The sequence below is a fragment of the Arachis ipaensis genome, chromosome B9 (assembly GCF_059453495.1).
Source record: "Arachis ipaensis isolate K30076 ecotype BB chromosome B9, ASM5945349v1, whole genome shotgun sequence".
Lineage (NCBI taxonomy): Eukaryota > Viridiplantae > Streptophyta > Magnoliopsida > Fabales > Fabaceae > Arachis > Arachis ipaensis.
The window spans coordinates 8235592-8261018 of record NC_142444.1 but is presented as its reverse complement, the minus strand read 5'-3'; the positions used below and the strand labels follow the sequence as shown (position 1 = coordinate 8261018).

Genomic DNA, 25427 nt, shown 5'->3' with positions numbered 1-25427 from the left:
TCCTCCTATAAAGATATGATGTGATAACCTCCAAAAAAAATTATTTTAATGAAAATATGAAAAATGAAACAGGCCAGAATCATGGAGTGGGTCTAAAAGAGTTTGGTTGGGCTCAAGTTTAATGACGCCAAGGTTCAGTCTCCCCCTGTTTCATGGCTTGTTTATCATATACCCAAATTTGTCTCCTTAATTCCTACGAGACAAAAACAAACAGAATCATTTAAATCACAATTTTTCAACAGAACTCAAATCTAACATTCCCAAACTATTCCTTAATGAACATAACCTATCTTCACACAAAGGTTTAGTGAATATGTCAGCCAGTTGTTCTTCGAATTTTACAAATTGAATATCAATAGTACCTTTTTGCACATGTTCTCTAATAAAATGATATCTAACTTCAATATGCTTAGTTCTAGAGTGCAGAACAGGATTTTTAGAAATATTTATTGCACTCATATTATCACAAAATAAAGGTATACTATTGATCTTTAATTTATAATCCTCTAATTGAGTTTTTAACCAAATTAATTGAGAACAACAAGTAGCGGCAGATGTGTATTCAGCTTCAGCTGTGGACAGTGCAACAGTGGCTTGTTTCTTGCTTGACCACATGTTGAGTGAGCTTCCAAGGAAGCAACACATTCTGGATGTACTTCCTCTATCCACTCGATCACCCGCATAATCTGCATCACAAAACCCTACTATACAAAACTCATCAGATTTAGGATATCATAAGCCAAAATCACATGTTCCCTTAATGTATCTAATGATTCTCTTAACAGTTGAAAGATGGGATTCTTTTGGGTGAGATTGAAACCTTGAACATACACCCATACTTTGAACAATATCCGGTCTAGAGGATGTAAGATACATGAGTGAGCCTACCATTCCTCTTTACCGTGTTTCATCCACATCTTTGCCATTTTCATTTTTATCAAGTTTAGTATTTTCAAGGCCAAATTTCTTGACTAATTCTTTTGCATATTTACCTTGGTGAATAAAAATACCACTAGGAGTTTGTTTAATTTGAAGACCAAGAAAAAGGTTAATTCACCCATCAAACTCATTTCAAACTCACTAGTCATAAGTTTTCCAAACTCTTCACACAAGGTTTTATTGGCCGAACCAAACACAATATCATCCACATAAACTTGAACAAGAAGAATATCATCATTAGATACTTTTATAAATAAAGTTGTATCGGTGGTTCCCCTTTAAAAATGATTTTCCAACAAGAAGGCAGTGCTAAGCCTTTCATACCAAGCTCTTGGAGCTTGCCTAAGGCCATAAAGAGCCTTTGAGAGTTTAAAAATATGATTTGGAAATTCTTTACTTTCAAAACCGGGGGGTTGAGCCACAAATACTTCTCTATCTATAAAGCCATTAAGGAAAGCATATTTAACATCCATTTGGAACATCTTAAAACCCTTATGGGCAGTATAGGCAAGAAGCAACCTAATTGCTTCCATTCTAGCTACCGGGGCAAATGACTCATCAAAATCAATTTCTTCTTCTTGATCGTAACCTTGGGCCACTAATCTAGCCTTGTTACGAATAACACTAGTTTATTTTTAAAGATCCACTTTGTACCGATTACCTTCTTACCATTCAGATTTGGTACAAGTGTCCAAACCTCATTCTTTTCAAATTGAGCTAGCTCTTCTTCCATGGCTTTGACCCATGAGGGGTCACCAAGAGCTTGCTTCACGTTGAGAGGCTCCAATTGGAACAATAAAGCAACATTGCTTTGATAAACTTGCTTCTTGCTTGAGAATCTTGTAGTTATGCCTTGCGATGGGTCACCAATGATGAAATCATGAGGGTAGCCTTTCAGAAACTTCCATTCTCTTAGCCTTTGAAGTAAGGTTCTATCTTGATGAGTTTCAGTAGACTGTTCTGTTCTGGATTCTCTGGCTGGTTCAAGAGACAAAACAGAAATGTCTCTTCCATCCTGATGAGATATTTCTGGACGGACAGGTTCATCACTTGGGACAGTTTTGGGATTGTCTTGGCTTGGTTGATGGTTCATATCGGCTTCACTTCCTGCATCATCATCTAAAGAGGCACTGGAAATTGAATTAGTATCACAAAAGGACACATGTATGGATTCTTCTATGGTGCTATGTTCCTTGAGGTAAATCCAAAATGCTTTGCTAGTGGTGGAGTATCCAACAAACATTCCTTCATAGGATTTTGGATCAAATTTTTTAAGATTTTTTTTATTGTTAAGTACAAAGCATTTACATTCAAAAACATGGAAATACTTAAGATTAGGTGGGGTTCCTTTCCAAAGCTCATATGGAGTCTTCTTTAATCCTTTCCGAATGATGGTTCTATTCAAAATATAACAAGCTCTATTTACAGCTTTAGCCCACAAAAATTTTGGTACATTATTTTCACAAAGCATTGTCCTAGTCATTTCTTGAAGGCTTCTATTCTTCTTTCAACTATCCCATTTTGTTAAGGAGTTCTAGGACATGAGAAGTTATGTGCAATACCAAAATCATCACAAAATTTTTCAAAATCTTGATTTTCAAATTCTTTTCCATGATCACTTCTCAAATGGGCTATTTTCAAATCCTTTTCATTTTGAATCTTTTTGCAAAGAGTGGAAAAAGCATGAAAAGCATCATTCTTATGAGCTAGGAAGAGAACCCAACCGAATCTAGAGTAGTCATCCACCACCACTAAACCATAACGTTTACCTCCTAAACTTTGAGTTCTAGTTGGACCAAAAAGATCAATATGCAACATTTCTAATGGCCTTTTAGTGGAGATTCCATCTTTTGGTTTAAAAGAGGATTTTACTTGTTTGCCTAATTGACAAGCATCACAAGTAATATCCTTTAATGTTAGAAATTCCTCTCACCAAGTTTTTCTTAAGAAGTTTAGAAATTTGGTACATACTTGCATGACCCAATTTCTTATGCCAAAGCCATTTTTCAGATTCAAAAGATGTAAAACATTTTACTTTTTGATCCTTTAAGTCCTCTAGAGTTAATCCATACACATTATTGCACCTTTTAGCCTCAAACAAAATTTTACCGATTTTTTCACATATAACCAAGCAATTCAATTGTCTAAAAACAACCCAATAACCAATATTACACAATTGGATAATGCTTAGTAAATTATGTTTCAAACCATCAACAAGCAAAACATCATTAATAAAAGAAGAGAAGTTCTTACCAACTTTACCTAAGGCCACTATTTTACCTTTTCCGTTATCACCGAAAGTAACAAAGCCTCCATCATACTCATCAAACTTGATGAAGAATGTTGTCTTTTCGGGCATATGCCTAGAGCACCCACTATCCATATACCACATGTTGTCCTTTTCTTTTGGATGCTAGGCAAACCTAAAAAACAAGCTCAAGTGACCTTAGGTATCCAAATCTTTTTGGATCCTTTGATGTCAAACCATCTCCTTTGTCCCAAGCCATTATAATCACAAACAATTTTGTAAACCTTGTTTCCAATCATTCTTTCATTAAAGAAGCACTGAATAGGAAAATGACCATTCCGATTGCAAAATCCACAAAATCTTTGAGTTGCTGTTTTTCTAAAGCTTGTTGGGTTTTGAAACCTTATGTCATTAGAAGATGATGCCATATTGGTAAAGGAAGGTTTTTCAACAATTTTTGCAGTTTTATGAAAACCCAAACCAGCTTTATCGTAAAGAAGTTTTTGACTAGCCAAAAGTTGATTTAAGTTTTCAGAACTTTGAGCAAAGGTGGCTAAGTCCTCTTTAAGTCTTTTTACCTCTTTAAGCAACTTTTCATTTTCTTCAAAACAGTTAAGATATGAAACTACAAAATGCTGTTTTTCACAAGCTTTTATTTCAACTTTCAACCGCTTTGTTTTTTCAACAAGATCAACAGCGATTTTAGCCTCTCAATTTTTCTTTTAGAAAACCATTTTCTGCCTTCAGTATTTCTATTTGAGAATTAAGATCTTGGTTTTCACTTAGGAAACATTTAATTTTTTCAGAAAGATGATCAATCATGAGATGAAGGTCTTAAGTTGAGGGTTCATGAAATATTACCTCGTCAACTATGTCGGCCATGAGGCATGTTTGAGACTTGGTTTCGGTTTCATCATCTTCATCAGAGTCATTTTCCATATCTTCCCAAGAAGCCATGAGACCTTTCTTCTTTCCCTTTTTCGGCTTGTCCTCCTTCTTCAGTCTTGGACAATCAGATTTGAAGTGTCCAGCCTCTTTATAAATAATATTTAAAATTAAATATAAAAGTTTATAAATTATTTAAATTTTAGAACTTATAAAATTTTTAAATTTAAATTAAATAAAATATTAAAAAATTTATTATATCATTATTATGTGTAACAAAATCAAGATAAACATTTATAAAGTAATTATTTATAAACATTATATAACTTTATTTATTTATTGTTTCAACAGTTAGGATTGAGACTCGAATCTAAAACCTTTAGGTGAGGATGGAAAGACTATGTCATTTGAGCTATGAAGCAAAGATAAAACATTATATTCAAAACATTCTTTATCTTCATGAATAATTCTAAATTTTATATTCAATTTATTAAATTATCTTTAATTTTATTACTTTTTTCAAATTATTAATTTATACTTTTATTATATTCTTTCATTATATCACACATTATTATTTTTCTTACTATTATTCTCTATACACATATCTGTTATTGTCTCAACACAACTGTTATATTACCTTGTTCTTTTTTGTTTTTCCTCCCACTTTTTTTTCATTCGATTGTAATTAATTATCACCAAGTATTATTGTTACAATTTTCAATCTGATCTATCACTTTAATCTATAACCATCCATTATGTTAACTTTATGAGTTGTTAAAGTATTATTAAAAGAATTCGTTTTTATCTCTTTTAAATATCTAGATGTATAAAAATAATAATTTTTTATTGACGTGCATGTTAAGTAATTTTATTGCTCTTTTAGTAAAAAATTTAAGACATAAAGCATTAAAAAATTTTGTTCAAATTATCAAAATTTAATTTAATGTTAGTAATTCTAAAAAATAATATCAAAATATATTAATTTTAACTAATATAATAAAAATAGTATATTATTGTAAGTTTTTAACTAATAATTATAAATTTAAGTTACAATTTAATATAATACCTTAGAATATAATGTTATTACTTTTCATATTTGACTGCTATTATATAAGTTTCACGTTTGCTTTATTATGCATATTAATTAAACTATAATTTATTATTTTATTTGTATGTTTTGAAATAATGTGATCGTACTATAAAGATGACATTAATTTTTATAACTAATGCGAATCTTTTTATTATTTTATTTGCCATTTAAATACTATCCTTAAAAAAATAATTACTTAAAGTAAAACACTATATAAAAAATTTAGTCCGTTTCCTCCTCATCCTTCACTTCGTCTTCTTCTTCTTTTTCATCTTTTTTTCTTCATTTTCTCCTTCTTATTTCATTTTCTCAAAATTTTTCTTGATTTATTCTCTTGAGAGGAACAAATACAAGAAAGAGAGAAAAAAAATATCAAATAAAAAAATAAATGACTGCAATAACATGAAAAAGAAGAGGAGAAGGAGAAATAAAAACAAAACGCAGCAACATCACCAACAAAAGAAGGAAGAGGCAGTATACGAATAACAAACGCAAAGTGAAACGGAGTTAATTTTTGTTGGATTTAAACCAACTTGATTGGACTTGATTGTCAAAAATATTTAGATGTGTAGTAGAAATGAAACATACACTCTATCTGCGGACACTCAATCCGACCCTACCTAATCAAGTAGAATTACCAACTCGATTTGCAGCGAGTAGAGTAGGGTGTGAGTATAGTGCTATTGACCAATTAATTTGCCAATTATCCATGCAATACAATTTGTTGATTCGTCGGAAGTTGTATTAGTGACCGTGACAACCGCGTTAGTTTTAGATTAACTATAATAAATGGACTAAATGCAAAGTTAGTGGTAATTGCTAATTGTTAAACGGACAAAATCATGCGTCAGATGATTAAGATCAATATTATTAACATTACCTTGGATTAAAGTTTACAATTAGATTCCACTAAATTGAGCTCAATTTTACTAAGCCAAGTTTGAGCTTAGACCGGCTCATACAGAGCTCAACCCATTTTCAACCTTAGTTGTTAAGAAAGAAGAAAAAGCTAGGGCCAAAACGAGAATAAATAACTGATTTAGAAGACGTGTATTAGTTGATAATGATGTAAGCATTGCCCAATTAATTTGCAAATTATTCACGAAAAACAATTTGTTCATTTGTCCCTAGTGAGCGTGACGACCGCGTTAGTTTTGGATCAAATATAATAATGGATATTTGGGAACAAATTATGGGATTGAAATGTACAAATACAAGAGGTTAGTGGTAACTGATAAAGGGACAAAATCCGCCTCGGATGATTAAGATCAATACTATTAATATATTATCTTGATGCTTGATTGCTTGTGGTAGCAAATAGACAACAAACTATAATTTTCTATATAGCGTCCATTTATGGTTGGGTTGGCAAAATATTTATTTTTAAAAATAATTTATCAAAATTAGTTCTTAAAAAAATAACCTTTTAAATACAGTAACATTTACATTTAATAAATAAAATTAAAAATAATTTTTAATAAACATAAATAATAATTATATTTAGTAAAATAATTTTTAAAATTTAAATAAATTATAATAAATATAAATATAAATATAAATATAATGATAGTTATTAAATTTAAATATTTATTAATATATAAAATTATATTAAATTTTAAAATTTTAATAAGTATATATTAACTCTTCCTTTAAATATTTTTAAAAATATTTTTGTATAATCTTTTTAATTTACTATAAAGAGCTTTTTAGGCAGGACCAGATGCATATGTTGTATTTTGTGCTTGTAGGGACAAGTACCCCACTAACATTTTAAAAAATATAAAAAAGTATATATGTGTGTGTCTTAATTAAAAAATTATATTTGTTTTCACATTAACAAAAAATCTATTTTTATGTCAAAATATTTATTTTATATATATCCTTATATGTAAGTACTAAGCAGCAGTATTAATTGATTGAAAATACTAAAATATCAATATATAGTTTTAAGATTTTGCTATTACGTCTCTTAAGAGTATTGATTAAACATATTATAAAAAATATTTTAGTGTTATTTATTATAAAAATAAATTTATTTACGTTTTTATTATATTAAATATATCAAAAATATTAAAATATATATATATATATATATATATATATATATTTCTTATAGTATGTTTAACTAATGCATTACAGCATTAGAACATAAAATAGCAAAACCACCATATTTTTAATAGAAAAAATAAGAATTAATTAACATTAATTCAATATTTTAATTTTAAAAACGAATACAACTCTCTATTCAGCAAACATTTTAATCATCTTTATTTTTTCCGTTAAGTCCCGAATTACGGTTATAATAAAGATAATAATTTTTTATAGACCCACGCAGAAATTGAAAGAATGAATTCCTGTGACTTTCTCGATCACTCCAGATGCAATTGCTCTCTCATTTTTGTAAAACCACTCACATGTTAATTTCTCGGTTGACGTTGACCAAGTGGAATCTTCGTCGCATATAATCTACACATTAATACAAGATATGATTATTAGCAGTCCTGACCTGAGACAGAGTTGGTTTCTTATTAATTAAGTGCTAAATTATTCCGATCCCCTCTTATGCCCACTGCACTCATCACTTCATTACCATCATACACACATGTCACTTTCTTCTTCTTCTCAAGCACCTCCCACTCATCCATACGATGTCTTCATCAGCTTCAGAGGGGAAGACACGCGCAAAGGATTCCTCAGCCATCTTCAAGCCGCTCTCCGCCAAAACCAAATCCAAACATTCAGAGACGATGACGGCATGGACAAAGGAGGTCTCATCTGGGACGAACTTCTTCACGCCATCAGAAACGCAAACTTGTTTCTTGTTATCTTCTCCGAAAACTATGCATCCTCTACGTGGTGCTTGAAAGAGCTGGTGGAGATCATGGAACGCAAGAACAATAACAATAATGTAGTGATTCCAGTGTTCTACGGAATAGAGCCCACACATATTCGCAAGCAGAGTGGAAGTTACCGCAGAGCTTTTGTAAATCATGAGAGATCTCCGGAGGACCGTTGCCACGTGCAACAATGGAGGACTGCACTCACTCATGCTGCCAATCTTTCTGGCATCACCTTTGATGACCACAGGTAATATGAATTTGTAAGAAAATATTTATTGTTAAGTTTTTTTTTTAATTAACAAAAAAAATAGAAATAATTTTATATTTGAATATTTTATATAACAAATATTTTTATTTATCAATTATATTTAGATATAATAATAATATAAAAATATTTATTTATTTATTATGTAAAAATTTAAAAAAATAAAAAAAGATATTATAAATTTTTTAAAAAAATATTATTTTTATTTTTTTAATATTTTTATTTTTATTACTAAAAATTTATTAAATAAGTTAAAAAATAAAAAAAAAACTTTTTTTAATTAAGTTAATCACATCCAAGCAAGCATTGTATATTAGATTCAGGCAATAAATGATTAAGGTCATTGGTCAAAGAAATAGATCTATATATTTAATTAAGGTGGAAATTCGGTCATTTAAAGTTGATAATTGAAAGCTATTAGATGATTTGACTAAAATCGACTGGACCTGGTAATTGATCCGGCCAAATTAATGGATCATCAATTCAATCAGTAAATTATAGGTTAAATTGATTGACTTGGTCATAATTAAATAATTTTATAAAATTTAATTTTTATATTAAATTAACTTATTTCCTAATTCATTATTAATTAGTATCTATTACATTATTTAAACATATGTTAAAAATATTAATATTAATAAATGTTATATAATTATCAATAACAAAAATATATTATGATTAATAAAATAATTTTGCTTATCTTTTTTTAATTTATAGATATTTAACAAAGTTTTAATTATATATAATTAAAAAATAATTAATTTAAAAAAAATAAATATAAAATAAAAAAATAAATTAAATTAATATAAACACTATTAATTATAATAAAAAGATAAAAAATATTTTACATTTACATGACTAAAAATTAATACATAAAATTATTAATTATGATAAGTCTAAAAATTAATAATATATTTATAAAAAGATACTATACGTTACAAAGAGTAAACTTAGTCTAGTAGTTACCAGACTCTATTACATCTTGCTGGTCTCAAGTTTGAACCCAACCTAGCATATCCTCCAATCTATTTATTTATTTATAATATATAAAAGCTGATATCAACTCTCTCCACAATGAGTTTAAACCTTTTTTTTTCTACTAATGATGCAATATAGTAATTTTAATGACTTGACAAATGATGAAAATCAACCAATCACTACTAAGAAAAATGTTTTAAAAAAATTAAAACAAAAAACTCTTATCTATTATTATTCAATTGAAACAACATCAAGTACTAATTAAATGCAATAAACATACATTAAAAGTGTCATAATAATAATAATTATAAAAAATTTCAGTTACAAATATTCAAATTCTACAACTTATACATATTAAAACTGTTACTACTACTCTTTATTTCTTTAATCTCTCATACTAATTGTCAAAAATTTTTTAAATTTAGTATAATATTTTTATATATTTTTCATTCTCATTCATTTATTTTTTAAATTATTTACAAACAAAAAAAACCATAAGAAAAGACAAAGTGTAGCCATTAATGCAAATCGAAAAATGAAAAAAAATAAAAATACAGTTTTGTATAACTCTAATATAAATAACCTATGTCTTTTTTAAAAATAAATAAATTCAAAATCTATTTATAATTTGTACCAACTTTCTCCGCAATGAGTTTAAGCCATCTTTTTTTTTTAATGAGAAAGGGGGTCGAAGACCCCAAACAAAAGGAAACAAAAACAGCAAAACAAAACTAGGAGTCCCTAGGACGCATACAGCCAAAACAATCTAAATCTAAGGCCAAAGATATATCAAGAGGGGGCACATCCATCATAAACATGGAGGCCAAGGGGAAGAGTCTGTCTTTTTTTTGCAAGGATGTCTGCGACATAATTCGCTTCTCGCAAAGTGTGGGTCCATTCAGAGATAGTCAGACGTTGAGCTTGAATGTTGATATTTGCGAAGAGTGATGCACATGGGTGTCTTGTAGCGCAAACCGCTCTTTACCAGCTCCAAAATTGATGTAGAATCCGTTTCAACAATGATTTGGTGGAAGTTCTTTGTCACTGCAATTTGAAGGCCACGCACAACCCCCCAAATTTCAGCTTGCATTATGGAGCAACTACCCAAATTGCAAGAGAAACTAGCAATATATCTCCCCAAGTGATCTCTAAAAACTCTACCACATGCTGCATTATTTTGATTTTCATAAAAGGAGCCATTAACATTGAGTTTAATAACATCTTCTGCAGGAGGGAACCAGCGGATGAGGTTGTTGCGGGCTGGAACGGTGTGCTTCATTTTCCATTGGTTCTCCATAACTCTTAGGTATTCCGCATGTCTCGCTTTAATATTGATTAAAGCCAAGGCAAAAGGAATCAACTTATTTTCAAACACCAAACTGTTTCGGCAGGACCATAGGTGGGAAGTCGCGTAACCAAACAAATTTGACCAGTTTGTTTCTTTCGATATATTGCTTAAAAGCCAGTTCGAAAGATCAGAGCCGAAGAATGAAGGCAGTTGACCTGAAGGAAGGAGATTGCACCAGATGCTCTTGGCGAAGAAGCAGTCACGAAGGACATGTAAAGTGGATTCTTCATTGCTGCTACACCTGGGGCAGCGATCATCACTTGTCATGTGTCGTCTCTTCCTTACTGCATTAGTGAGGATAGCGTCATAGGCCACTAACCATAGGAACATGCGGATGCGTTCTGGACCTTTCCACTTCCAAACAAGGCTGAAGATGTTGTTGGGTTGACCGGTGGTATCTTGAATATCTTGATAAGCTGATTTAAGTTTGAAAGATCCATCTGAGGTGAGCGCCCAAGCGATTTGGTCTTTCTCCTTCCAAGGAGATGGTGGGGCCAATGCATTGATCTTTTTGACAATATCGTCCGGGAGCCATTCCTTAATCCTCTCGATGTCTCAATCCCCTGACATAGACAAAAAATCCGTGAGGGAGCTATTATAATCAATAGTATCAATACTTACCTGGTGAACATGCTTATCCAGGCTCCCTAAATTTGGCACCCAATTGTGTTTTCAGAAATTGATTTTTGAGCCATCCCCAATCTGCCAAATGGTATTTTTTTTTGAAATTTTTCCAGTCTTCGCAAACTCCTTTCCACAGATTTGAGTTGCTCTATTTTCGCTCTACTCTCGGGATAATGTCTTCACCTCCTCCATATTTGGATAGCAGAACTCTAGCCCAAAGAGCATCCTTCTTCTCAATGAGGCCCCAACCCACTTTCATCATGAAGGCTCGATGGAGGGTACGAGCATGACGAATGCCCAATCCACCATTATTTTTATGCTTGCCAACTTTTCTCCAACTCAAGCGATGAATCTTTTTTGATTGAGCGGTATCACCCCAGAGAAAATTTCTGCATTTACGATCAATAGCATTACAAGTAGTAGAGGGAAGTAAGGCAGTTTGCATAGTGTATGATGGAATAGAAGAAAGGACAGATTTTACCAGGGTGTTTCTTCTTGCCAAGGAGAGAGTTGAAGCCTTCCAAGAGTTGAGTCTCGTGTTGAGTTTGCTAATGATATCATCGAAAGTACTACCAGACACCTTATTGTGATGGAGAGGAACTCCAAGATATTTACCCAAGTTGTCCGTTCTAGCGAAGCCCAAGGCATCACTGATTTCTTCTCTGATGGGGCCCCCAACATTGCTAGAAAAGAAGATATACGACTTTTTTTCCTGGCTAACCGTTTGCCCAGAGCTCTCACAGAAGGCATTAAGACATCTTTTTATAACACTAGCTTGGTCCATATTAGCCTCAGCAAAAAGAATCAAGTCGTCTGCAAAGCATAGGTGAGATAGTGCCGGACCCCGTCTCTTGATGCGAATCGGCTTCCAAAAACCGTGATTGACCGCACAGTTAATAAGCTGAGATAGGTGTTCAATGCACAGGACAAAAATGTAAGGAGATATTGGGTCTCCTTGTCGAATATCCCTTGTTGGTTTAAACTCCTCCAATTCTTCACCATTCCAAAGAACTCGCATTCTTGAGGAGGAGATACAGGAGAGAATAAGTTCAATAGTATTGGAAGGAAGCCCAATGTTCTTTAAAGTATCCTCCACAAAAGACCATTTGAGCTTATCATATGCCTTTTCGAGGTCGATCTTGATCGCCATCCATCCCTACCTCCCCTTTTTATTTCTCATGGAGTGGATTACTTCCTGTGCAATGATAATGTTATCCGAACTTTGTCTTCCTGGCACAAAGTTGCATTGGGTCGGACTGACCAGCTTTTCCATGATTCTTCTCATACGACTAGCCAAAATTTTAGTAACAATCTTGTACGAAACATTACATAGGCTTATGGGCCTCATTTGTTTGAGGTTAGACACAGAATCTACCTTTGGTATAAGAGTGATGAGGGTCACATTCAGCTCACTAACATGTTTGGGATTTTGGAAGACAGTTTGGATCAACCTACAGAGGTTAGGTCCGACTTTATCCCAATACTGTTGGTAAAAAATAGCTTGTATGCCATTCCTGCCCGGCGCTTTTAGGCTCCCAATACTGAATAAAGTATCCTTAATTTCCTGGTGCATCACTTCACCACCCAAGATATTAAGCTCAGTAGTGTTAAGAGTCGGAAATTCATTTTGTAGCACATAGGGAGGGTTATCGCTGGTGTCTTGGTAGAGATTCGAGAAAAATGAGAAAGCAAGCTGCTCCAAATCGTTTTTCTTAGTGACCCAAGTACCATTATCAAGGCAAGAACTCTGTTTCTTCTTCTTCGAATCATCATATACCCATGGAAGAACATGGTATTACGATCGCCAAATTCGATCTAATTACTCCGAGATGTTTTGAAACCACAACAATTCCTCCTGAGCAAGCACTTCTTCATATTCTTTGCATAGCCGAAATTGCAAATCCTCTAGGTAGTGGTTGAATCCATTAGAGAGGGAATTTGCAATGCCTTGAAGTCGAAGGAGAATTTTTTTTTTCTTTTGAAAATATTTCCAAAAACTGAATTGTTCCAATCCTTGAGAACTCTCTGGAAATTGTGAACACTGTTTGACCAAGAACTTTCAAACTTCCAATAGTTTCTAACCATGCCATCAAATTCTGGGTGGTGCAGCCAAGCTGCAAGGAAGCGAAACGGTCTTTTCCTTCCATTACCCATACTATTTTGAGATAATTGAAGGCAGAGGGGGGCATGATCTGATTTGAGCATAGGCAAATGTTTAATGCAGGCCTCAGGAAATTAAATTTGCCAATCTAAATTTTCCAAAGTACGGTCCAGCTTGATCACTAAATTACCCCTTTTTCCAGGTAAAAGGCCAGCCCACAAACCCCAAATCAATCAACCCACAATCAGAAACACAATTCTAAAAGTCAGAGCAAGCGCCAGCGTCATTTCTAATAGCACCTCCACGTCTTTCATGGTCATGTAAAATGGCATTGAAATCACCAATTAAACACCAGGGAGCATTAATATTCTCAGCCAGATTCCTCAAATTGTTCCATAAAAGCTTTCTGTTTACTTTTTGGGGACTACCATAAATGGCTGTGAGTAACCAAGTAGTAGAATTATTATAAGAGACTAAAAGATGAATGAATTATCTATTATGGTCAAGGATGTCAACCTTCCAAATACTTGAATCCCAAAGAGCCCATATACCGCCGGAGTGGCCATTTGCTTCCTCCACAAAGCAACCATCAATACCTAATTTATTTCTAACCTCTTTCCCCCGATCCCCACTTAAATGAGTTTCAAATAAGAGAAGAAAATTAGCATCAAATTCATGCCTTAAATCTCTAATAAGATAGCACCAGTACCTCTACAATTCTAGCTAATAATATTCATAAGTAAGAAATAAGAAAAATAGGTTATGAAAAACCTGGAAATCATCTCTGGAAATTTGGCTTTTGCTTCAGGCCAATCCGGTCTCGGGATAAGCTCTCCTCTTTATTTTTGAATGTTGATGAAATAATCACATGCCCATCAGGTGGTTTGCTTGGCTGGCTATTCGTGGTTTGCTCCATCATGACGCCACCAGATGTGGAGCTTTCAGTCATTCTGCGTTTGGGGAGATCAGTTCTTACAAGGTTCCGATCAATGGATTTATCGGGCTTCTTCATTGCTAGATATGCCTCCGTTTGCTCTTGCTGAAGGCAACGCATGCTCTCAAGCATCACTAATTCTATAGCTTCTACTTCTGGATCCCTGCACTTTGACCTCTGGGGAGAGGGGACTTCGATGGCATCATCGTGAATGGCTACTTGTTTTTCCTGATTCTGTACTTTAGGAAGAATAAACTTCTTATTCCTTGTAACTCCTATTTTGGCATTTGGGTCACTCTTGTGACTAGCTTGGTTTTTTGAAGTATTAACCTTAAGGGTTTTTTTTCTCAAGACTTGTCCTTTATCTAACCCACCTTGGACCTTAACAAATAAAAGCCCATTCTCCTTAAGTTCATTTTCCTTTTTCCCATTTGGGTTTTCATGAGATAAATTTCCTTCCTCATAAAGGCATTAAAACGTGACCCCCCCTTCCAAATAAATGGCTTCCTGATTGGTCACCCTTTGTATATTAGAATTGGAATCATAATCATAATGAGCTCCTTTCTTCTTAGGGAAGGAAATATCTTTTTTCCTTTTAATTGGCCTTTTAACAAGCATCCATGGGCCAAAATCCAGAGAGTCTTTAACACTAGGTTTCTGTGCATTAATTCCTGGATTATTATTTTTCTTTTGGTCTTTCTCACCGTCAACAGTAGCTCTTCCCCCGGTCGTCTCACCGTCACCTGGGTTTGCCAGTTGTGACGGCATTTGTCCTCCAAGATTTTCGTAGCAAGAGTCAAGTCGATGCCCATATTTTCCACAAGAGAAGCAGATTTGATGTAACCCTTCATACTCAATATTTAGTTCACTACCCAACACAGAGATTCGAGACACCAATTTTTTAGCCGGATCAATTTCCACACATATTCTAGCAAATTTTTCTCTTGAATGTATAGAAGTCGTATGATCGATTTTGAACATATGGCCAATGGCTGATCCTACCCTTCATAGGAAGCGTTGATTATAAAGCTCAATGGGCAAGTTAGGTATTCGAATCCAAACAGCAATCCTTCGAACAATATCTTCTGATGTAAGAAAGAAAGGTCTCCATCTCTGGACGATGAGGTAGTGACCCGCAATCATCCATGGTCCTTCCATAAGCGCATGAGAGTAGTCCTTATCATCTGAAAAGTGAACAAGAAAATAGTCATGGTCCATATCAATAATATTGATAGTACCATTTCTTACCCAGTTCCTTTTCAGACGTTGTTTCATGAAGGCTAAACCAACCCTTTTGCCCAGCAATTTCACAATAAGAGCATTTTTCCAAGGCTTGCACCAATCCTCAAATTCTTCCTTTGAGACCGGAATAACCGGGCATGGGTCAAATTCCTTGACATTTTCCTGTTGATCATTATTTTCTTGATACCATCGATCCTCTGGATTAGGATCGTCTTCCGTCATATCATCATCCAGATCAATGTCTGGGCTGCCTTCAAGTCCCGGTCCGGATATAGTCAACAATGAATCCTTATACGTGACCTTTTTTACTATACGTTCAGTAGTTGCCACTCCGTCCGAGATGTCCATTGACTCTCCCGGTTGGTTTAGATCCACTTCATCGCGAGTTTTGACCTTTTTCGTACTTCGTTCAACCAAATCTTCATCCTGAGAAGAAACCCTAGCAGCGCAATCCATTCGAATGTTAAAATCGCATATAGAGTCTCTGAATTTAAAAAATTACTAGTGCTTATTTACGGTAGACTAATTTTAAGCCATCTTTTTTTTAACTAATGATGCAACATCAACAATTTTAATGAATTGGCAAAAGATGAAAATCAACTAATCACTATTTAGTAAAATGTTTTAAAAAAATTAAAACAAAAAATTCTTATCTATTATTATTCAATTGAAACATCAAGTACTAATTAAATGCAATAAACATACATTAAAAGTGTCATAATAATAATAATTATAAAAAAATTTCAGTTACAAATATTCAAATTCTACAACTTATATATATATATATATATATATATATATATATATATATATATATATTAAGACTCTCACTACCACTCTTTATATCTTAATCTCTTATACTAATTGTCAAAAATTCCTTAAATTTAATATAACATTTTTATATGTTTTTCATTCTCATTCATTTATTTTTTAAATTATTTACAAACAAAAAAACCGCAAGAAAAGACAAAGTGTAGCTATTAATACAAATCGAAAAATGAAAAAAAATAAATGAAAAGACAGTTTTGTATAACTCTAATATAAATAACCTATGTCTTTTTTAAAAAAAAAATAAATTCAAAATCTATTTATAATATGTTCTCTAAAATATTTGTAATATAACATTTATTAAAATATACTATATAGTATAAATAATCTACCTCTCTGCGCATTGTGCGGGTCTTACTCTAATTTTTTGAAATTTGAGTGATGCATGTGCTGAGTGCTGACGGCCAACCAGTTTGGTCCGATCCTCAATTTAGATCAGATTTAACCAGTTCATTTGTTTGTCCAGTTAAAATGTTAATCCGACTCAATTTATCGATTTTTCGGTCGAACCGATCGATTCGGTCCAGATTTAATAACGTTTTGGATTCAAATTATAAATACTAATTAATAATCAACTATATATTTAATCTATTATTTGTTTGTGTTGTTGTTATTAGTTGTTACCTTCTTCTTGTTAAACTTGAATACAGTAGTCTATTGTTGTGTTTGTTTTGTTGTTTTTTTCTCATGAACTCAGCTTGACCTTAGGATCCCGCTAGGGAGACAATGAACTATTTGTATAATGTGTATAATGGGCTATTGAGTTATAAAATGAACATCTCCCATACTATTTAGAATAACCATCCGAGTACTAGGGATAATAAATATCTTTCTAAAAACTTAAACTAATTTTGGGATTCACCAAAGATCGAATTCTTGACCTTTCAGATCTAGAGCTCTAATACCATCTCATGATACCAGTCATCCCAAAAACTTCAGCTGATGGGAAAGGGTAACACTAATGGTTATATCTCTGTTACTCCCTAAACCTCCATTGTACATATTGTACAAATATTTCATTGCCTCCTCGTACTTTTCCTAATAATAATAATAATATTTAAATTAGTATCTTTAATGTGAAAATATAATTTTTTTTTTGTCTAAAAAAGAAACACCTCAATGTCAACTTCAATGCTATAGCAATGGCAAAAGAATATAAAAACATAAAAATCTAATAATAAGATCTTCCGAAATCGTAACATTCATTATGATTTTACATTGAAATCAGGTATGTTGTTCAAGATATATTGGTGTTACACGATATTTTTTTCAAGATACATATACAAATTTACTTGACTAACTTAAAGAGAGTATTATTACACTCCAATTTAAATAATGGATTGCAAGGAACTATATATGTTTATCCATTTATTTTCACTTCGATCTATGCTGTGGTTATCTATTTCTAATGCAATAGTTACCGTTGCCAGGGATGATGAAGCTAAGCTAATTAGTGACATCGTAAAAGCAATTTTGCCACATTGTCTGAAGAACAAGTGCTTCATAGATGGACTCAACAGACCTTTTATTTGTAACACAAACTATACCCGCGTTGAAGCTTTGATGAGACGCAAGATGGAGGAGGTTCTTGTCATTGGAATTTGGGGTATGGGCGGTATTGGTAAATCAACCATTGCTGAGGCTCTCTTCAATAATTACTCTTCTCAATATGAAGACTCTTGCTTCTTGTCAAATTCAAAAGAATTAGGAAAGCCATGTCTCATTGACATATGCAGCAGACTTCTTTCCCAATTATTAAACCAAGATCTTCATAATACCAATATTGGAGTACTAGACCCTCGCATTTTAAATAAACTCAAGCAGAAGAGGGTTTTTATTGTACTGGATGATATGGTTGATTTGTCAAGTGCAACTGATTTGGTTCCAGGTTTGCGTACTTGCCTACGTTCTGGTAGCATTGTCATTTTAACAACAAGGGACAGGAGTGTGCTTACAAGTGGAAGAGTTAAACAAATTCATGAAATCAAGAAAATGATTTATGGAGACTCCCATAAACTTTTTAACCATTATGCCTTTTCTGATTCCCATCCCAAAGAAGGGTATGATGAGCTAACAGCTAGAGTCATAGATTATGCTAACGGCATTCCATTGGCTTTGAAAATTTTGGGATCATTTCTTCGCGGCAAAACTGTAGCTGAATGGGATAGTGCATTGAAAAAATTAAGGAAGTATCCCAATGCAGATATTCAACAAGTGTTGAGATTAAGTTATGATGAATTAGATGATGATGAAAAAAACATCCTTTTAGATGTTGCATGCTTTTTCCACGGACATGAAATGGAGGAAATAACAAGAATATTAAATTCTGGTGGCTTCTTTGCAGACATAGGAATAAAAAGTCTATTGGACAAGTCTCTTATAAGTATTTATTCAAATGGTCATTATAAATACATACAAATACATAGTTTGATACAGCAAATGTGTTGGAAAATCATTTATGAAGAATATAGCAAAAATGGTGGTCAACAAACAAGACTATGGAATACCAAAGAAGTCTGTAATATATTCCAAGATGAAAGAGTAAGAAATCATGCTTAAATGGTTTGGTCTTCAAAATGAGTGTATATATGTATGTATCAAAATATTGCCCACAGCAACGTGGTACTAACATTATATTGCAATGCTTTTCAATTTTTCAGGATGTTCATGGAGTTGAAAGCATGATTGTGGATATGAATGAAATTACAATAGATCCACGTATAATCATCATTGCATTAAGGAGGATGCCAAAGTTAAGGTTACTTGCTTTACGAGGAAATGTCAACATGGATCTTGAATGGAACAGAATGTTTGTAGAGGATTTTCAATTTTCTAATGACTTAAGGTATATTGAGTGGAATAACTGTCCGCTTAACTTTGTGCCGCTTATCTGTTGGCCTCAAAAACTTGTTCAGCTTTCTATGCGAGATAGCAATGTTGAAAAACTTTGGGATACACCACAGGTAGGATCATGTTTATATTTTTTTTGGCCAATTCTATGGTATCTATGATTTGGTGCCTAAATTTTGTCTAATTTTTTTTAGTAAATTTTGAATTTTTAAAAATTATTTATTTTTATATCTTTTAAATTAAATATTAATTTTTAACTCTTTTTAATAAATAGACACCACATTTTAGGTACCATAGCATTCACCTTTCTTTTTATGCTTTTTTGATACTTTTGTTAGATACTAAAATAAAGATTGATATATTATATTATAGAAATTAGTTAGTATAAAAAGCGAAATTTTAAAAGAATAAAAAATAGAGTAGTTTTGATATAAGTAATATTAATTATGGGGCGTTTATTTCAATATTTATAATTTATAAACTTACTCTATTATGTAAGATTAATTTATTCCTATATATTGTAAAATATTCTTGCATGCTAATTAGTTTTTAAAAAGTCATATTTTTATCATTTAATCAAAAGAATTTTTTTATATAAACTTTTGTGAGAATAAAATATCAGAGAAAATTTAGGGACCAACACTTTATTAAAATTTGGCCAACACTTAACTATCAAAAGAAAAATGAGTAATTTCACACTATTAGATATATTCATGATGATTAATTAATAACTACAAATAACAAAATTTGCCGACCTTCTAGCATTCTTCTAAAATATCACACTAAAATATTTTAGAACATTGAGAATAAATTTTTATTAAAAAAAAATAACTATAATATCACAGAATAATTAAATTAGTTTTGATGAGAGAACAAAAAATATGTTAAATAATAATAAAGTACATGACTTAGATTCAAATGACATACATATAAAAGAGAGAAATATTAGACTACATACACCCAATAATTATTTATAAATTTCCATCATAATTTTTTTAAATTAAAATAAGAGTAAAGTATCATTTTTGTCCCCAACGTTTGGGATAAATTCTATTTGTGTCCCTAACATTTAAATCGTCCTCTATTTGTATCCCCAACGTTTGTAAAAGTGATTTAATGTTATCCTGCCATCAATTACACATCATGACTGCTTTAGTTTGAGTTTTAAAAATCTCTTCTTGAAGTTAGAATACAAATATCTAGGATAGAATCGATGATCTACTTCGAAAAATAGCTAATCAAATGTTGAAACTAATTCCTACAATATTTACATAATTCACTTTTCTAGGGACATAATTGAATCTAAACATAAATAGTGGGTATAATATTAAAATCGAACACATCCAAGTGAGACCTAATTGAGAATGAATATATTCAAGTAAGAATAATTGAAAAATATAATCTGATTTGTTAGTATAATTGATAGTAGGATAACATTGAATCACTTTTATAAATGTTAAGGATACAAATAGGACAATTTAAACGTTAGGGACACAAATAGGACTTACCACAAACATTGGGGACAAAAACGATACTTTACTCTTAAAATAAAGAACATAATTGGTTCTCAATAGTTTCTTGTCATTTAAAATTTTCTTGTTTTGCTACATCATATTAATTTACTATATGTCATGATGCAATGCTTTCTTCATCAAAAAGAGAATAAAAGTAATAATCAACTACATCAAAGGGTTTTCACTTTCGGAAAATTTTTGCCCCAAACGGATTTTTCACTCCCATAAATTGTATATAGATGATGTTTAATTTGAATTAACCAACCATATATATACTAAATATTAATCAAATCAAGTTCCGTCCATATTCTAAGTTTCGAATAAATTATGTATTATTTTAATATTGTAATGGACAACTAAAAAAATCATATGCTCAATATGATTTTAACTAAATTAAATTCAAATGTATTTTATACCTATTCCGAAATATTTAGTTGAGACACCAAAAAAAAATATTTAATTGTATTGATTAGCTGGAAACACTTTTTTATATAGGTGTAAGAATAAGAGAAGAAAAAATTTGTTGGAAAATATAGTTAATTATTCTGAAAATATGAAAAACTTATTGTCATTTAATATTTGATATTAGATGTATAATAATTTATAAAATTAAAATAAGTGAGAGTGTAACGCATTAAACAATAAAACAACACTTTTTTTCATTCACTAGTCATGTATCGGATAAAAGAAGCCATATGTTAGGAAAAATATAGATAGATAATAAAAATATTAAACAATGTGTAATAATAAATATATTAGATGTTTAATTTACTATATATGCAGATAGTTATTCTAATATTAAGATTTATGAGGTAATTCAGGGCAGACTATTTTTCTATTTTATTGGATCAATTCTAAAATTCATTATTCAAATTATTTAAAAATGTCATTGTTTACCTAAAACAAAACTCTATGTGTTAACATATTTTTTGGGATTGACAGAATCTACCAAGTTTGGAATCTATTGACCTCCAGGGCTGCAAACGCTTGATAGAGTGCCCAAATTTAGCAGGTGCCACGAATCTCAAAGAAATTTCACTCCGTGACTGTGAAAGCTTACGAGATGTTCATCCATCTATTTTCTCTCTCCCCAATATTGAAGATATATGTTTGGTCTTCTGCACATCGCTAAAGAGGCTTTGCAGTGACTATTGTTCTCCCTCTCTCCATCGCTTGTTAGCCAGTGGTTGCTCCAATTTGGAAAAGTTCTCAATCCCCATGATGACTGATCATTCCGAAATCAAGTTATGTTTACCATCAACGGCTTTGAATGAAGTGCCATCTACTATTATGCATCTCAAAAATCTTGAGTGTTTTTCTTCTAACATCAGTTACTCTCTTCAGAAACTTCCTCAATACTTTGCCTTCACAATTGTACTCATGGATCCAATAAAACATGAAGATGACACATGCATCATCTTAAGTAGAATATTGCTCACTCCTGCCTTCTTGTCTCTCAAGCAATTAATTATCTTCGAATGTGACACGTTGTCTAAACTCCCAGACAACATTCATGTCTTACAATCATTAGAAATATTACAACTGCGAAGTTGTCATGTCATTACAAGTTTGCCAAAAAGCATTAAAAATCTTCAACAGCTCTTATATCTTGTGATCGTTGATTGTGTAATGCTTCAATACATTCCTCCACTTCCCCCATCTATTATATACTTTCAAGCAGAAAACTGCAAATCTTTGGAGGCAGTCTCAAGTTTAACCAGTGAACCACCATCCAGAAAACACGATGCGTGGTTTGGATTCCATAACTGCACAAAGTTGGATGATGATGCATATGAAGCAATTTTGAAAGACTTGAAATCCAGGATAGAATTTGTGACAAATAATGATGAATATCCGCATAATGAAGCAAACAATGGTAATAGATTCTTCTACTATTTACCAAGAAAAGAGAGCACAATTAATGAGTGGGTCCCTGACTACTACTCAAGAGAAGCTTTGATCATTGTTGAAGTTGCTCCAGATCACAAGATTTCTTCTTATCTTGTTGGCTGCATCTTGATTTCTCAATACCAATCTTTCAACCCTGCCGACAAAAAAGTGATATTTGGATGGGAATGCTACTTGGGAAAGGATTGCAATGAGTGGGAATGGATCGCAACTTCTGGGGATAGAGCACTCTTGAACGGCTATGTTTCCGATGAGGTGATTGATCAATTGGAAATGGTATCAGATCATAAGGTGGTATGGTATGATGGAGAGCCTTCCAACAAGATAATGGAAGCAATCAAAGAGAGAAAGAGGGACAGCAGTTGTAATCCTATCCTTAAATTTGAGTTCTATGCAAATATAGAAGACAATGAGGAATTAGTGATAAAAGGGTGTGGAATCAGTTGGATGCATGTCCATGTCAATCATGAAGGAGAGATTAGTCCAGATGCCACTCATGAGGGCTATGAATCTCATGACGTTGAGGTAATGCTTTTAAATTCTAATACTAATGGTAGTAGTTTTCACACATTATTGTTGTATTCTCAATTGTTTAGTACGTCTAGAGATCCACAACAAAAATTAAATCATTCAAAATTGATTTTGGTATATATAAGAGTTGGTCTAAGTGTACAATGTGTACAATGGGGTAAATCTTTAGCCTAATATGAATAAAATGAACGTCATCCATACTATCCAGAATACCCGGCTAATTTTTTCGGATCTAGAGCTCTGATACTATGTCATGAAACCACTTATCCCAAAAGCTCAAGCTGATAGGAAAAGGTAACACTAATGGTTATATCTCTAATACTGAATCGAACATTCCTAAAGCTCCATTGTACACATAGACCATTGATTCCCTATACTTTCTCGTTATATAATAGTAGTAAACGAAAGAGGAAGTATAGGGAGCCAATGGAATATTTGTATAATGTGTATAATGGGGTTTAGGGATGTTCGATTCAGTATTCGAAATATAACCATTAGTGTTACTTTTTTCTACCAGCTTAAACTTTTGGGATGAGTGGTTTCATAATATGGTAGTAGAGTTCTAAATTCGAAAGGTCAAGAATGAGTGATTTCATCACATGAGATGTTTATTATCTCCGGTACCATGAACATTTTCTAGCAGTACTCTAAACGAAAACACACCTTTGATGAATTATCTACGTGCTTGAATTTTTTTTTTATTTCTTCTGCACATCCTAGCTATAATTTTTTAATGTTTCTCTTACACAAAACTTCTTTGCTTCAATTTTATAGATATATCATATATATCTTGTAAAAGTCACTACAAGAATTACAAAAATCAAGGTTTACTATGCTTTTTACTTATTATAAATGGACATCTTAACATTTGTTGTTGTACAACAAGTGTTTCACTTTCTCAATAAATTTAAGAAAAAGTATAGGGAGCCAATGGCCTAAGCATACAATATGTACAATGGAGATTTAGAAAGTATTAGAGATATGATCATTAGTGTTACATTGTTCTATCAAGTTACGCTTTTGAGATGAGTGGTTTCAGATATGGTATTAGAGTTCTAGATCCAAAAAGTCAAGAGTTCAATCCTTGGTGAACTCCAAAATCAATTTAAACTTTTGGGATAGGTGGCTTTATGACATAAGATGTACGTTTAGGTCATTGACTCCCTAGCACTACCCTAAATTTAAATAACAAAAACGATAATAATGATTTATTACTAACTTTTAAAAAAACTTTAGACCTCGAAAACGTCAAAGCTACTAAATTAATACATCACTTTGCAAAAGTTATACTATTTATGAATAGACAAAAATTTGAAATAAAACATTTTCGCTATATTGATATTTATGTTCATGATGTGTTATCAATTTTATACCATATATAGTATGTTGTTTGATATCGTACTTGTTTGTGTGGTTAATTATCGTATCGTAGTAATAGTGTATCAAGTGGGGGATCATGAGAAATTATATTCTTGTCACAGAGTCAGAGAAAAGAGAACCGGAAAAAGAGTGAATTTACGTCGTGGTTTCAAAGATTATTGTTACTGGTAAGTTGCCCAATTATGTTAGCTAAGCTTTTGATTATACTTGATGAAATTACTATTTCTTGAGCAGCTTACTTTTTATATTATAATTGAGTTTGTTTTAATATACGGTCTCCTATTATAATTGTAATTGTAGTCGCAACAATCAATCAATATTTTTGTTTTTTTTTAATTCTACTTTTTATTTCTTTTTTACCTTTTTTTATACTTTATTGATTGATTATTAGTTGGAAGAAAGTTAGTTTTCTAACAAAACCCAATGTTATTGTTAATTTGGTGATTATCATATTGAAACCGTGCTATGTCACTGTATGTAATAGTGTATATATCATAACTTCAAACATACTATAATAGAGTTGCAATAGGCTGCAAATTAAATATATTCAAATTCAAATTGCAAGAAAATGAAAATTATACGACATAAACCACAATGCGTATTATTGTAAAAGCTACAATATCTAGAATCTCTACAATTAATTTTATGTTATCGATTTTATAACAGTGTTGTAGAGCAAATACCGAAGAAGAGATATAGAGAAATATCACTCCAAAACAGAATAATATCTTCTTATTAAATTAAGGTACAGTAACTCTCATTTCTTTTGCAGATTAAGTGTTATGTAATATCTTTCCTTTTTTTTTATGTGTACTTTAATTTGTTCCTTTTTTCTCTTCAATTGAGTTGGTTTGTGATTATAAAAATATTAAAGAAAGTATAGCAGTGGATGCTGGCTCAACTCATATATATGTGTTTCTTT

General features: G+C 31.9%; 1 protein-coding gene and 1 pseudogene across 1 annotated transcript; one reads left to right on the top strand and one right to left on the bottom strand.

Moving 5' to 3' along the window:
• The first annotated feature begins 7745 nt into the window (after positions 1-7745).
• On the top strand, positions 7746-25204 carry LOC148543661 (disease resistance protein Roq1-like). Its single transcript, XM_088500452.1, has 6 exons — positions 7746-8249; positions 17753-18863; positions 18983-19285; positions 21629-23119; positions 24607-24672; positions 25172-25204. Exons 1-6 carry the CDS (start codon positions 7765-7767, stop codon positions 25202-25204), a joined length of 3489 nt encoding a protein of 1162 aa, XP_088356578.1. The 5' UTR covers positions 7746-7764.
• LOC148543662 (uncharacterized) lies at positions 14097-15716 on the bottom strand (annotated as a pseudogene).
• Positions 25205-25427: the final 223 nt, after the last annotated feature.